This window comes from Lichenostomus cassidix, chromosome 3 (assembly GCF_008360975.1).
Source record: "Lichenostomus cassidix isolate B80296 chromosome 3, HeHo_3.0, whole genome shotgun sequence".
In the NCBI taxonomy this organism is placed as follows: domain Eukaryota; kingdom Metazoa; phylum Chordata; class Aves; order Passeriformes; family Meliphagidae; genus Lichenostomus; species Lichenostomus cassidix.
The window spans coordinates 15,509,699-15,524,813 of record NC_139483.1 but is presented as its reverse complement, the minus strand read 5'-3'; the positions used below and the strand labels follow the sequence as shown (position 1 = coordinate 15,524,813).

The 15,115-nt window shown below is 49.1% G+C and overlaps 1 protein-coding gene across 1 annotated transcript in view; it reads left to right on the top strand.

Annotated features, from left to right (window-relative positions):
- GALNT14 (polypeptide N-acetylgalactosaminyltransferase 14) overlaps positions 1-15,115 on the top strand; it is an 89,476-nt gene that overhangs the window by 31,842 nt on the left and 42,519 nt on the right. Inside the window, exon 2 of the mRNA XM_085054641.1 lies at positions 1,405-1,574. Coding sequence (XP_084910767.1) covers positions 1,405-1,574 — 170 coding nt within the window. The remainder of the gene's footprint in view (positions 1-1,404; positions 1,575-15,115) is intronic.

The window sequence follows — 15,115 nt, the reverse complement described above, 5'->3', positions numbered from 1 at the left end:
TACTGGTTTCATAACTTTCTCTCAGCCTTGAATAACTTTTTTCCAGTCCTGAATAACTTTCTCTCAGTATGCCTGGTGGCTCAGGGGTTTCTTCTGATCTTCTTACACTGGGGTAAGTGCTGGAGGAGGTCCTGACAAGGCCATGGGGCCACACCAGGGGAGGATGAATATGACCCTGTATTTGTATAATGCAGGAAGCCCCTGCATCCCTGGAATTTGTTGGTTCTTTGGGAGTGCTCATATCACCCAGGTGATGTGGGGCATCCTGTGGCTGGAGTTGCCTGGCTTGGTCCTGTGATGGTTCACTGGCAGGAGGCAGTGCTCCCTCCTCCCCATCCTGTGACTACAGAAAATGCACTGCTAGATGCGAGTAAAATCAATTACGGGATAAAAATCGCCCTTTTCAAAAGCTTCATTTTGCGCTATTAGCAGGCGAAATCGGCTTTGAGATGGTGTGAACTGAGGAGGGGGAAAAAAAAGAAAAGCAGAAGAAAAGATCAATTATTGGATAAGATCACAATTTTCTTTAGGGCTGAGATGTCTGTAAATGTTTGCATCTCTCGGTGTTACAGGTAGGCTGAGATCAAAGAGGTTGTGCTGCTGTAGCGATGAGATCTTATCGGCGCTGTTTTGTGCTGGTTGCCTCAGACACTGCCAAAGGATGCTGAAAGCCCCTGACAGCACCTGCTGCTGAGGGATGCTTAAACCCTGACAGCACTGAGCCACCAAGAGACGCTTAAGCCCCCTGAAGGTTGTTGGAGCTGCTGGGTAACCCCAAAATGCAGCTCCTCCATCCTTCCGGAGTGGGGGGACCGCACAGGCATGTGCTTCCCTGCTCTTCTCCCTGCAGTAGGGCTGAAGTCCTCAGTGGGAGACTTGTGGTGGCAGAGGTGGGCTGAAATTGGACTGGGGGCATGATGGCCCCCTCCTTCCAGGGTCCTGTAGCTGGAGCTGGCCCTGGGGCTAGGATGTGGCTGTGGAAATGTGGGATTCCTCCTTTCCTGCATGAAAGGGTATAGGGTTATGGGGGCAATGGGTCATGTGATGTAAAATACCTTTGTTGTTTGGCTGGAGAGAAGTTAAAACCCTTGCAAAACGTTTGTGCTTTTATGTTTCTCAAAACTGTGTCATTTGTGATGGGGGATCCACCAGAGAGCTGAATTCAATTTTGAATTAGTCACAGTAATTCAACTTGGCAGGATGTCTTTGACGTGGTGTTTCAGGACCCAGGGACAAAAAATAAACCCCGAAGATCTTACAAGACTCCTTGTTACCTTGCTCTCTCAATGCTTGCCCATGTTGCAGGGCTGACTGACCTGTGGCAGGGCTGGGGAGGACCTGTGGAGCAGGTCAGGCATCCTGCGGTCTCTGCTCTCTCTAACGGCGCTGACTTTGTGCGCGCAGGAATCGGACGTGGACTGGGACGACCTGTGGGATCAGTTTGAAGAGCGGAGGTACCTGAGTGCCCGGAGGTGGAAGGGCGGCGAGGATCCCTACCGGCTCCATGCCTTTAACCAGCGGGAGAGCGAGAGGATCCCCAGTGACCGCGCTGTCCGCGACACCCGCCATCACAGGTTCTGCCTCCCCTGCTTCCTCCTCATCTTCCTCACAAAACTTCATGACATAGTCCCGTTACCCTTCAAGGCTGTGGTTTTGGGATTGGGTCTGCCTGGGTTGTGTTTTTGGGATTGAGTCTTTCCCTTTGCTTGATTTCTTGGAATCTTGGATTTGATGGATGTCTTGCCTGGAAGCCTTAAACCTATTAATCAAAACTGTATAAATTATTCCTGGACCATAGGGAAAGAAAGGAAAGGCTTTTATTTTACCTTCAGGAAAGTAATGGGTGTGCAAGAGCAAGTCTCTGTGATGGGCAAAGTCTTCACTGATGCTGGGAACTCTTGCTGTTCAGATGATGCAATGAGGTGATGCCAGGGGGATACAATTACTGTTGTTTTTGCTCTGCAGGGAGAGGACTGGGGAATAAGGGATAATTGCTGAGTGAGGAGGAGAGAAGAGTAAGAACTTGTTGGATTACTAGCTGCTCCAGCACCACTGAGATCCGAAATATCCTTTGGTGCCCAAAGTACTTTTTGGGAGAGGCAGGGAGGATTGCAGCAACAGTTGCCTTGTAGACTGAGCTGCACTCCCTTGTCAGTGTGAGAAGGGTGGGGTGGGAGTTTTGGTGCACCCTTGCTTGCTGAGGTCTCAGTTGTAGTCTCCCTGTGGTTGTCTTTCCAAACTCACCAGAGAAGAGCTGCCCTTCATGTTGGAGGTCAGTGGGGTTAATTGTTAATTTGCTGGATGGGGTGATGCAAGGATGTCCCAGTGGTGACAGAAAAGCTCCCAAGGTCCCCTCAGTGCAGTGTTCCTCCTTGTTCTCTGAGGACACAGCGTGTGCCTGGCCCCTGCTGTTGGTCACCAGCCCACAGCCAGTGCAAGCTCTTCCCATGGAGCTGTGCCTGGCATTACATCCCAACTTGCTGGCAGCAGCTGTCTCTCCTGCCTTGTCCTGGGAGCTCTTTGGGGGAAATCATGTTCTGGTGGGAACCCTGTGCTGGACCCAGCCATGGCTGTCCATGCTTCACCTTGCCCCCAGATCAGAGTGACTCCACTCCTGGCATCTGACCCAACTCTAAATTTCCTCTTCCAGTTCAAATGCAGCTCTTAGGCTGAAATGCTGAAACAGCATCAGTTCCCCAGCCCTGTAACAAGCAACGTGCTTATTTATTTATTTAGCTTCTTTTTGTCGTAAGGACCAGATGCTCCTTTCTCCAGAGAGGAGCTGTCAGCCCTGACGGACGCCTGTTATAGCTGAGCAGAGCGCGAATGTGCTATTCCTGGAGAGAATTAATGCCAGGGATATTAACCATCTGCCCTATTAAAAGGGGAGATTGACTCGGCTGCCCCTTGCCGTACCCCGCGGCGCGGTGGCAGCCACCTTGTTCCTGGGCGGGCAGATGTGGCAGTGAGTGCTCCTGTGAAAGAAAAGTTCTCATTAAGGAGGAAGTGAGGGCACAGCACGTGGGAGGGGCTGGGGCTAATTTAATTTGTTTCCAATTTCCTTAACCCGGTAATTGGATTCTGATTTATGGAATATGCCTGAAGAACACTGTGGATGATGCACCATTAGCTGAGCATTAGAGTGGCCACGGAGGAACTGGGGCTGCCGGGAGATCTGGGGGAGGCAGGCATTGATGGGGAGGATGGAGGAGGGAGAAGGAGCTGGGATTGGTGGTTGAGGGAGAGAGGAAAGTGCAGAGCTGAGCCCTCTCTGGAAAGGTAATCCTTACTTATGGCACAGGTGTCCTGGGAGCTGCTGCAGGTGATGCTCAAGCCCTGCCATGCAACCTAGAAGCTGGTCTTGAATTTCCCAGCAGAACTGTGTGGGAAAGCATGGATAAACACAGCCTGCTCCCAGAGCAGGGAGAAATTTCTGATGCCTGTGCAAGAGCATAGAGCTCAGGATGGGGTTGACTAGATACCCCTCCTGTGAAGGGACAAGCAGAGTTGTGTGGAAGGAAGGACACCCACAGTGCTCATGCTACATGTCCGTCTGGGGGCTGTGTTTAGGGGCTCAGTTTCAATGGAAAACCCGGATTAAGCTGTTCAGGTGTCCTTGTTTGAGTGAACCCAAAGAGCTGGACCTTGATTTGACTCCAGCTGGCTTTGGGGTGAGGTACATCCTGTCATGGACCCCACACTAAGGGGTACTGCAGTGCCAAGACACTCCTGCCCAGCTTGCACGGGGGCTTAGGAGGCTTTGGAGAGAGTCTCACCTGTCACTTCAGCTCAGCTTGTCCCCATTGACAAGCAGGTTCTCCTCCAGCCTCTCAGCCAGATGTTGTTGCCCAAAGCAGCTTGCTTTCTCTGTGACCAGGTTTCCAGGCTCTCCATCCTTTACTGCCTCTGCACGACGTGTGGCAGCACTGAGATGCACGGACCTACAGACCATGGTAATACCCAGAGATCCACGCATTGTAATCCAGCTCCTAGGGACTGGGATGTGGGAATGCTGCTCCTTACGGCTTCTGTTTTCCATTAGGATGGTTACAGAAGGTTTCCTGGAGTTTTCTCTGCTAATCCAGCTGAGCATCTGGACTTGCCAACAATAGCTGAATATAGGAAATCTGGCGAGGGCTGAGCAGCAAGCTCCTTGCCAGAAGGTCATGGAGAGGGCAAATACTTTCAATGGGATGGGATGTGGCACTGACAGCCAGTTGCTTAGCAATGTTTGCTGGATTGATTTTGTTTTTAAATTGCAGCCAGTGGAATAGCTTCATATGGAGAGGAATTGCAGTGTTCCAAGGAAACAGAGCAGGAGAAACCATGGTGGCTTTCCTCTTCTACCTCTGGCTAGTGCAGGGCTATGAACTTCTGCTTGGTTTGTGGGTGATTTCAGCCAGGGAGCTGTCATGCCTTCTTTGAACCACCTTGTCTCACTTGGTCTGGGAGATCTCCCACCAGGATCATTGCTCCTGGTGACCTTCTTGTGTTTTGCTGCTGTTAACTCCATTCCTGGCAGCACGTTGACTATGCCCTTGGACCACATAAAGGGCTGCCTTTCTCCAGGAGAGGACCTTGCGTGGTCTGTGGTGGGATATCCTATGGTCACGAAAGTCAAAGTTAAAAAATCCCCATGATTGCATCAGCAGACTGGACCTGGACCTCTGTGGCACATCCACACCATGCACAGCCAACTCGTGCTGCTGCAGTGGGTGGCTAGTCCCCCTCCACTGCGGTAGCCACATGGACTTGGGATTACCTCATCCCCACATCCCACCTCCTACAACTCCCACCGGCAAACTGTGGGACCGAAACGGCAGCGAATGAGTCAGTGCCAGGCGTGAGCATGGTGGGGAGAGGAGCTGAGCTTTCCAGTATTGCTCAGCGGCTTGGAAAGCCGACAGGGAGGATGCGTCGCCCCCAGCCAGAAGATTTTGTCGTGATGGCTCCTGGGCTTTTTCCATCTGCAGCAGACGGCTCCTGGGGAGGCTGGTATTCACCACGCCAGTGCTCCATATGCTGCTTGGGCTGACCTCCTCCTCCCCATGCTCCGTTGGGTTTGATGGATGTGCAGATGCTGTTGTGGCTGCCAGGCACCGGCCTGAGCGGGGATTTGCAGTGGATGGGGGCGGCAAAGTGGAGAGGGGAAATCAGGGACAAGGAGAGGAGGTGAGAGGCTTGAGGAGAGGTGAGAGTCTCCAGCAGATTTCTCTAGCTATTGCAAATCACATCAGCCAGCTTCAGGCATTTCCCAGTGTCTGTTTTCCTGTATTTGTCTTACTTTTTCTTTCAGCAGCACCGATATGTGTTTAGTAGTGCTGTCTCAAGAGCTGATAAAGCAAGAAGGCCAAGGATGGAGTCCTCTCAAATTCTAGCATAAGACTGCATTTTTGAAGTTCACTCCTTCCCTGAGTCCCAAGTGCTTTACAAGAGGTCCTACCTACCCAGCTAACGTTTAATTTTACAGCTGCCTAGGGGATGTGTTTGTGTCTGAGAAACAGAAAGCAGCTGCTAAGATCAAGTTGTGATTGAAGCACGAGGCTGGCAGGGATGCTGCAGGTATGAAGATCAGGTGTCACATTGCATGCTGAAGGTGAGAGCATCTTGGCAGCCCAGAAGCTGGATCATGCCAACTTGTGCCCCCTAGAAAAGCTCTGCTCTTATAGTGTGTCCTGTTCTCCTTGAGGGGAACAACAAATGCTCCAAGATTTCCTCCAGGTTTTTTCTCCTAGATCCCTATGGATCTATGCTATATATGCTATATATGCTATGCCAGCTGGAGAGTGTCCCTTAGGTAGTAAGGCTGCGTAGGACTGGTTGCTTCTCATATGGACTGTTCGTGGAGGGATGGGAAGAAGTAGGTGATGCCTGTGATATTCCCCTGAAGCAGAGAGCAGCTGTCTTGTATTCTCAAGGCCCAGAAATGTCAGGATTTCAGCCATCAAGCAGGACCATTACACACTGCAGTGCTGTTTTGACCCATTAATTTCAGCTTGCATCCCGAGGGTGCAGAGCTTGCACATTCCGCGTTGCGGTGGAGCAGCTGTGGTCAGATAGGCAAAAATACCTGGCTGTGCTGTGTGTGGGGATGACTGGGAAGAGCTGGTGGTCCTGAGGGTCACCTCTGCTGGGTGTGGTACCTGTGTACACGGGCACCTGGGGCTAAGTGTGGCTCTCTGCCCTTCCCTGTGTCCCACTTGGAGACGGCTGGAATGTGGGAATGCGTGTTGGCATCCCCGTGCAGATGACGAGGGCAGCTGTGTCACATGCAGGCTGGGAAGTGGCTCTGGTTTTGGCTGAGTTGATGATTGCATCCCAGGAGTGGAAAGCAGTCAAGTGCGCTGAGAATGTTGGAACACCTTCTTGGGTATTGGATGGGGAGTTGAAAGGGAGAAAAGTAGGTTTTGACAGCATTAGTTTAGCATGTTTATGGCATCCTTGGGCTTCACACATTGCCATGTCTTCATTCAGCTTCCTTTCTCTCTAAACCAAAACCACTTTGAGGTTGTTCTTGAGATGAACACTGGATCTCACTAGCTACAAATGCATTTTTTACCCCACATAGGGATTTAAGCATCTTGCCTTTCTTTTCTGGTTTCTTGAGAGACTCAAAAGGAGAAACTTAATGTCTGGAGAATGACAAGTGTGGAAAAGCCCAGGCAGGACAGAGGGGGAACTCTGCTCTGCTATCCTTGGTGGTACGTGAACATTAGACCTACAGAAGCAGGTAGGACCCTGGCAGGTGGCCAAACCCACTTGGAATTTGAGAGAATGTTTACAGGGATGGTACCCAGATGGACCTTGCACAGTTGAGATCAGAACCTATCCTAGCGGTTTTCCAGGTCTGCTGTTGGCTTTCACTTTGCTGAGTCCACACATTTCTCACTTTGGCCTCTGGACTGTAGCTAGGCTAATCCAGTTTCCTGCATAATGCAGACTAAGTCCTGAGGGGTTTTTATTTTTAATGTGCTTGTTCAAGCAATGTCCCATGAGTTGTTGACTTGGGGTGTGCTGTGTGGTAGAACAGGGCAAGAGGTGGGGTGGGCAAGGGTGCATGTGCTGGTGGTCTCCCTGTGCCTGATGCTGCTGGGTGCATCTGCTTGGGGCAGGTCTGAGCAGAGCAGCCTTGAGTGCAGTGCAGGTGGATGGACCCCTGCCCATGAGGCCAGATGAGGAGGATGGGGGAGAGGGAGTGCTCAAATGCTGCCACATCTCTGGGTCTGGAATCGTTGCTAGCTGGAGGAGGTGGCCTCATGTGGCCAGGTGTCTGTGCTGCTGGCTTTGCACTGTCCTATACCCTCTTGTGTGGATGCTCCACCATCTGCTTGATGCCCTGAGGGCATCACTCTTCTGAGTGGCAGCACCTTGTGTGAGCTTGAGGTGGCTGGGTGTAAGGGGGTGCAGTTTCTTCTTGCTTTTGGGGCTTATTATTAGCTGCTGGGTGGCTGCCAGCAATATCTTGAAGATGTTTTCTGTCCCTTATCTGTCATTCCAGCTGTTACTCTGTTTTCTGGGCAGAGCCAGGATATTTGCCATTTCATTGCAAAATAAGGTTTATCACATTTGGGCAAAGTCCTGTATGTGTTAGGGCTGTCCTTGGATCTTTTCCCTGAAAAGCACTCTGGGGTTGAAATATCTGGGGAAGAGAAGATCTGGGATGCCTTTGGTCCTGGTCTCCTTATTTCTAGTAACAGCAAGGGCAGAGCATGACCCTGCAGGTGAGCAAGTACATGAATCAATGGTGGAAAACACATTTGAGACTAAAGTATCTCCATTAGGAAGCAGCATGATTGCTTTTGTCTCTTGGACACCAGACCCCAAGAGGTTAGCTCTCAGCACCATGTTTTTCCATTGCCTCTTTAGGCTGAGATCTCTTGGGATGAAGATATGAGAACAATCCTTCAAGTAGAGTAAGGGCTGGCTTGTGTCTTTGGGATAAACTAGAACTTGGCCAGGGTTTTGTTTCTGCAGTTGGTCAGTGGCTTTTGCAGCCTAAGTTGGAAACTTTCATGGGCTGTGCAGAGAGAGAATTGCTCGTGATTTGTCTGTGCAACCTGGTAACTCTTTGCCAATGGTAGAAATAGAGCAGGTTGCTGATGTGAAGGGAAGTATCTTAGTATGCTCTGTACCTTCTATTGATGCAGTTGCGCTGCTGAAAGTCAGAGAGAGAGGCAGCTTTGGGCAGCCAGCTCTCTCTCCACACACTGTCACCCAACTACTGATCAGCCCCACAGTCTGTGTAGGAGGGGATTGTCATGTGGTGCTGGGATGTATTTTATTTTTTAGGGAATTGTTGTTCTTACCTCTTCTCATCGTAGTTATTCATTTTCAAGCTCTACAGCCCTCCAGGAGTTCAGATCCACCCTGAACAGGCTGGTTACTAGCACAGTTGGTTCCCCTAGCTGGGAAAGTTTGCTGTCTGATAACAGAACAACAGACCCAGTATAGAGCTCCCCTTATCAAACCCCATTATCTGTAGCTTTGTGCTGGAGTTTATCCCTGCTGTCACTCACTGTTTGGACCTGTGTGTTGCTGAGGCCTTGGAATGAACTGAAGCGTGAAGCTCAAATGTGATTTAGAGGATGCAAACTGGGAAGGTCCTGTCTGGCCAAAGAATTAATAGTGAGGTGTATTTTGAGTAAAGGTGTGCTCTGCATCCCCAGAGTACCACACACCACTTACTTTGGCCTCCCAGCCCCTGTCAGGCAGCTGTGCCAGCCTCTCATGGTGGGGATGGCCAGTTTGTTGCCCACAGATCCTGAGACAACACCATTTTTTGTCTGTTGGCTAAATCTGACCCACCTGTGAGTATAAATGAGCTAAAATCAAAGTCTTTCACTCAAAAGAGTTCAGTTTTGCACAGTGTAGATTCAGTCCATCTGGAGTGCTCACCACACACAGTGACATTTTGCACTTGGCTTTCTGGGTGAATTTGGACTTGGAAACTCCAAGGAGGTTTGAGGAACAGTTGTGTGATCAAAACACAGAGAGATTGTTTTCAGGTAGCACAGAGAACAAGGAGTATTGAGATTGGCAATTCTTGGCAGCTAAGCAAGGAGAGCAAGACAGCTATTAATCAGAAACTGGCACTTCATAAAATCATAGAATAATTTGGGCTGGAAGAGACCACAGTAGGTCTCTGATCCAGCCTCCTGCTCGAAGCTGGGTCAGCTCTGTAATCAGCCCAGGTTTATCTCAATGCAGAAAGCAATGAGCCCACTGGGACTCCTGCCTCTCAGGCTTGCCCCAGCATTTTGTAAAAGCTGATGTAATTTAAAGACCTTGGTTGCAGTACATGGAATTTGTAGTTCTTTTCCCCCAGCTGCCTGAGTTTGTGCAACAAGCTTTGAAGTTGCTTGAGTTGCTGTCCTTGCAGTGCTCATTTTGCCTGTGTCTTGTCCAGTCACTCACAGTGACAGTGGGCTCATTCCTTTCAAATACCTTGCTATGTAATGTCCCCTTTTGGAGCTTTCTGGGTTTGGGGTTTTTTGGAATGTGGTAGGGGAAGAAAGAATAGATGAGAAGGGTCTGCATGAAATGGGATTATTGTGGGTTTGAGCACTGAGTAAAGTTGCTGAGAGTTGTTGGGGATGGTATTTCTCCAGGAGCAGGATTGATTGTGGCTGCTGTAGGGAGGTGGCAGATGTGATGGTGCTTATTCTGCAGTGGTGGATTTTCAGTGCTATTCCTCCCCTCTCCTTTTCTTTGTCTTGCATGAGAAGGATGAGGGCAACTCTTGAGAAGCAGCTGAGGAGTGAGCTAGACTGTCTGAGGAGCTGATGGAAGCGTATAGACGGGTGTTTGGGATGCAGGCGGATCTGTCAGTTAAGTGGTTGTGTTAATCATTTTCTTCTGGAGGGCAAAGCTACTTCCATCTGAAAGGGCTGTGCAAGGAGTGTGAGTTATGGCACTTGTCTGCACAGTGAGCAGAAACTATTCCTGAGCTGTATTCTTGGCTAAGGATGTCTGCAGGCCAAAGGGGATTGGCATTGTGGGAGCTGGGGAGCTTGTAGGGACTCGGTGTCTTGGAATCTGGCTGCTGGCAATGGGGATGACTGGACTATTCCAGCAAACATTATGGTATAGTACTAAATTTCTTACTGCTGTGTTTTGTTTATCCAAGTTGTCCCTTCTCCCAGTCCCTCAGTGCCTTGCTGGGTTGGAAGAGCGTCTGCATGGGACAGGCATTCTCCCAAGGAAAATTTGAGGAGCTCACATGGGAGCAGGCACAGCTTCCATCCCAGCTGTCCCTTCCCTGAAGAACACCTTTATTTTGTGTTCCTTGCCAAAAATTGCAGTTTTAGAGAGAAAAAAGCTGAGAATATTTTTCCCCCCCGTCTCCAAGTGATGTATTTCTTTCCCCTAAGTCATTTTGGCTCTGTTTCCCTATGAGACAGTTTTGATTTCATTTTGGAAATTTCCCACTCACCCGGCCACTGCATTTTGCCAAGAAAAATGCATGCACTAAACAGTTCTGGGTCGATCTGAAATGACCCTTCCCTCATCCTTTTTCAGTCCCTCCATTTAGCCTGCTTACATCCCAGCCCTGTGGAGAGATGCTGTGCACTGTACTGAGGATTTCTGTGCAAGCACTGGGGGAACCTTCCTTCTTCTGTGCAGTCCCTATGGGAATTTCCTTCGTTCCCCCATGCAAACAGGTTTGATTTTGGGATAGAATAGTTAGGAGATTCTTCAGGATTTTCCTTTTGTTGTGCAGACTGGGGTGCTGGAACAACAAGGGAAGAGAGTGCCTGGGGAGAAGGGTTTGGGATTGGCACTCTGGTGTCAGCACTCTAAAAACTCTTGGCTGAGCCACAGTGCCTTGGTTTAAAGCATCCCTGCACCAGAGGGCATGGAATGGACAAGGAGAATGTGTTCAGCCTTTGGAGCAGGGTTTGGCCTCTGTTAATATTCCATGGCAGGCTGGTTTGTGTTGAGGAGTAACCACTGGTGAGATGCACTGTTAGCCCTGAGTTGAGCTGCTGTCTATCCATCGCTACCACGTGTGTCTCTAGCCTCCAGTCTCTCCCTCGGTCCCTTGGGAAATGGCAGAGCTACTACTGCCAGGGCTAATTATTCCTCAAGACAGAAGACATGTGATAAAATATTAACCTTTTTTCAAAAACAGAGCCCCAGTTAATTAGCTCCACTTTTGTGACACATTCACCCAGAGATAAAAGCTTGTTCCCCAGATATCTGTCTGTGGAGCAATGATGGGGGACACAGAGGAGGGAGAGCTGGGAATTTAATAAAAGACAGTGACCTGCCAGTCACTGTGCCCTGAGGACAAACTGCTCCATTTCAAGGTGAGCAGTGCCTGGGTACAGGCACTGCTGCTTTTGTTTAAGAGCCTGAAGCTGGGAACAGAGACAGAGTGGGTGGTGGGATCCACTCCTCTCCCTACACCTGGGCTATGTCTGTGTTGTCAGTGCCACATCTCTGGAGCTTGAATCTGGGGACTACGTGGGTAGATAGAGCTCGGTAGAAATGAGTGAATAACAGTGTTTCAATTCTGTGGTTATTTAAGAGAAAGAAAAGCCAGGAGATACCAATTTCAGGATAAATCAAAAGCAAAGCTGTTGGTGAATCTAAAAGTAAAAAGACAGGAAAACTTAAAGCCAAAGTGATCTGTTTTTCTCATCCTGAAAAGGGAAAAATTTCATTTAGATCTCAAATGTTTTTGACACTTTAGTCATCTGAAAAATGACAAGCTGTATTTAAAAGGAAGTGATTTTGAGTATCAGATGAAAAGTAGACATTGGGCTCCTCGGGAACAAACGATGTGCTGGAGTGGAAGTGATGCTGCAGTGTGCGTTGGCGGGTGCAGGAACCACTGGTGAGAGGCAGTCACTGCACCAGGGAGAAGCTTCTTCCCAAAGAGGGGAGGATGGGGGTCCCTGACAGACCAGGATTGACCACAGACCCAGCCATGGCCCTTGGGGTGGCTGTGCCATCATTAGCCAATCCATGGGGGCACAGGATGTCCTTTTAAAACTCCATGTGCCTCCTTCCCTGCAGTGGACTGAGAAGATCCTGGCTTTTTGTATGGAAGAAAAAAACCTTGTCTGTCTCAGTGCCCTTCACAGGGTGCAGCCACCTGAGCCACGCCAGGGCTCAGTGATGATTTCCTGGTGGCCATCCCTTCATCACCAAGTGCCTCAGCATTCCCTGGGTGCCATTGATCACCCTTCTGTTAGAGCCATCCTCTTCTTTTGACTGCTGTAACATATTGACCACTTGTCTTATAGTTATTATGTGCCATCGATTACTTTGATAACTTGCTCCAAGTAATTCTGACAGAATGAAGTTGTTTGTTTAACTCCCGTGCTTTTCTCACTATTTCTATTGACCTAATATGTTTTTGTAGGCTGAAATGAAAGTCAAGTATTAGTAAAAAATGGAACTAGATCTGTTAGGCTTGCTCCTGTTGATAATTAAGGCCATGAGACAGTTCCCTCCATCAAACTCCTGTTTGTTTTTTTCAGCTGCCTGGCACCTTAAAGTCCTACTCCATCAGCTGCAGCAAAAGAGCAAATTTGTTTTGGGGCCTTTTGGGTGGATTTCTGCTGTAAATATTGCAGATCCCTACACGTTGGAACTGTTTTTGAGTGTTGTGAGGATGAGAACTTTCTCTGCTTCGATTTGCCATGTGGTGCCAGGAAGCTTTGGTCAGAAAGCATCCTCCCTAAGGAATGTTCACATCCTGGGTTCTGACCTTCTGAAACGTAATTTCATGTTGTCCCGGCTTCTACAGGTCTTTAATGATGGATTGGTGGCTTTCCATGAAGGTGCAAGGTCCCAGGTTTTGCTTTTACTTTTGTGAAGTGAAAACCTTTGCCATCGGCTCTGGTATTCCAGTAAAACTGGCATCAGTTTAAAATTCTACTGAATTATACTGGTTTTGTTTTCTTCTTTTCACTTTTGTTGGCTCCATTTTTCTTGTTGCCTCAGTTCTGAGGAAGGAAGGGTGGAGGGAGTCAAGAAGCAAGACAGACCCTGAGTCTGTGTGGAGGGCCCTGGAAGTCTGAATTATTCATGAGCTGCTTTGAAAATCAAGACACACAATCTGGTTTAACTTGTTTTTAAAGGCAGCCGTGTTATTCCTTCCTTCCTTCTTACAAGAGTCTCTTTTTTCCCCCCTCCCCTTTTCTGAAGACAAAAATCCAGCAAATTTTTAATAAATTATAAATGCATCTTCTCATCAGTTTTGAGGTTCACAGGCAGCAGCACGTCATGTGCACAGAAGGTTATTTTTGCCTCTTTGCATTTCCCATTTTCTTCAAATTTAGTCATTTGATTAATTTTTTAGATATCTATCTTGCAGGGAAAAGAAAGAAAGAGACCGAAAGAGGCAGTGAGTTAGAGGAAATATTAATTGCACACTAGCTAATGCTCCAGAAGCTGTGTAGAAAAATGTCCTTCCTGGTCAACCCCAGAAGGCTGATCCGAGGTCAGCCTGTGGATGAGTTGCACCAATTTGCAGGGCCCTGTGCTGGTGGCAGTGGGTGTGGTGGTCCCCTGGCAAGGCTGGGGGCTGCTCCTCTCCAGGCTGTGTCCATCACACCCCTGGCAGCACATCGACTTCCGAGGAACACGGAGGCTGAAGGGAAGCGGCTGCGTCATCTCCTGCCCTCTGAAGGGTTCTCCTCTTTTGTGCAGTTTCTAGTATTTTTGTGGGGAAGGGAGAGGTGCAGGCTTGGGTGGATTCTTCTGGGAGTCTAATCTACAGCCAGAGCTGTTTTACTGCCCCGGCAGATTGTTCCTGATGGTCTTCCTTACAGTTTTATCAAATTACATCTAGTTCAAGCCTGCTAAATAACTCCTTGTTAGCTCTGATGCTAACCACCGCTGAGTATTTGTTGCAGATGTGCCTCCTTACCCTTGCTCAAACCCTTGTACACCCTGAAGTCATCTGCTCAAGGGAGGGATCCCTCTCTTTGTATCACCCCTGTTTCTCCCAGCCCCAGCAGCCTCTCTTGCACACCACCCCAGGGATTTTTCTGTCCCTTTTTGGGAATGCAGACCTGAGGCATATGCCAGTCCAGCACAGAGAAATCCTACCGACCTTTCTCAAGGGTATTTTTTTACTTTGGCAGCCAAACTTGAGCTGGCATTCCCTGCAATCATGTGGCACTGCCAGCTGACATCTGACTCCATGTCCTTTCCTCTTTCCTTTTGGCGCAGCGGTTTTCCAGACTTTGTGCCTTCCAGCTGTGTTTCCAGCCTCTCTTTGCTCTTTATGCCTTTTGGGGCTTCAGTAGCACCCACCTGCCCACAGCCATGGCCAGCTTGAGGTCACCTGCAGGACCAGGTTAGGCACAGGAGGGTCTCCAGTTGGTGGCAATTCCTGCAGCCACTGCTTTTCCTGTTGTGCTATGAAGGTCCCATCTGTGCTCTGAGCAGTGATGTTCATGCTCAGATCGTGGTGTGTCCTGGTGGAGCTTATAGGCAACCTCAGAGGGAATCCCAGAGCTTCCTCAGGAGGATTTTGTCCTGGAGCAGACCCCACGTGCAGGTTGTGCCAGGAGTTGTCTCGCTGCTCACAGCTGTACCCTGGGTGCTGTGGTGGTGCTGGAGATGCACAGACCATGGTCAGTCCTCGATTTGGCAGCCTCTTCCTGACTGAGGAGAGGCAAAGCATACCTAGAAAAGTAGCTGGAGTTGCTGGCATAACTTGGGAAGGCAAAGGAGTAGTCTGAAGGTGTCTCAGAGCTGAGTGAAAAAATATTTTGGGGCAACATGCAGGAATGGTGGCTTGGGGAGAGCCAAGAAGAACTGAGGGTGTTGATGGGAAGTGAATGCCATGAAGAAAATTACTGATCCCTCTTCTGTGCTCTGGTCAAGCAAATACTGAATTGTTGTATCCCATTTATACTCTTGTGTGAAACTGATGCCTTGACTGTAACGTGAACAGCACTTCTTGGATTTTCCATCTCTGGAGGTCATCAAGGCATGATTTTTTGAAAGGTACTCTGCAGTCAGGCACAAGTCCCTGGACTTAATGCATGGATAAGTGAGAAATGCAGAAATAATTGGGAAAAATGCCAGAGGCTGTGTTGCCCCGAGGTCAGGTGAGGTGGCACACAGTCCTGTCCAGCAGTAAGCTCTATGA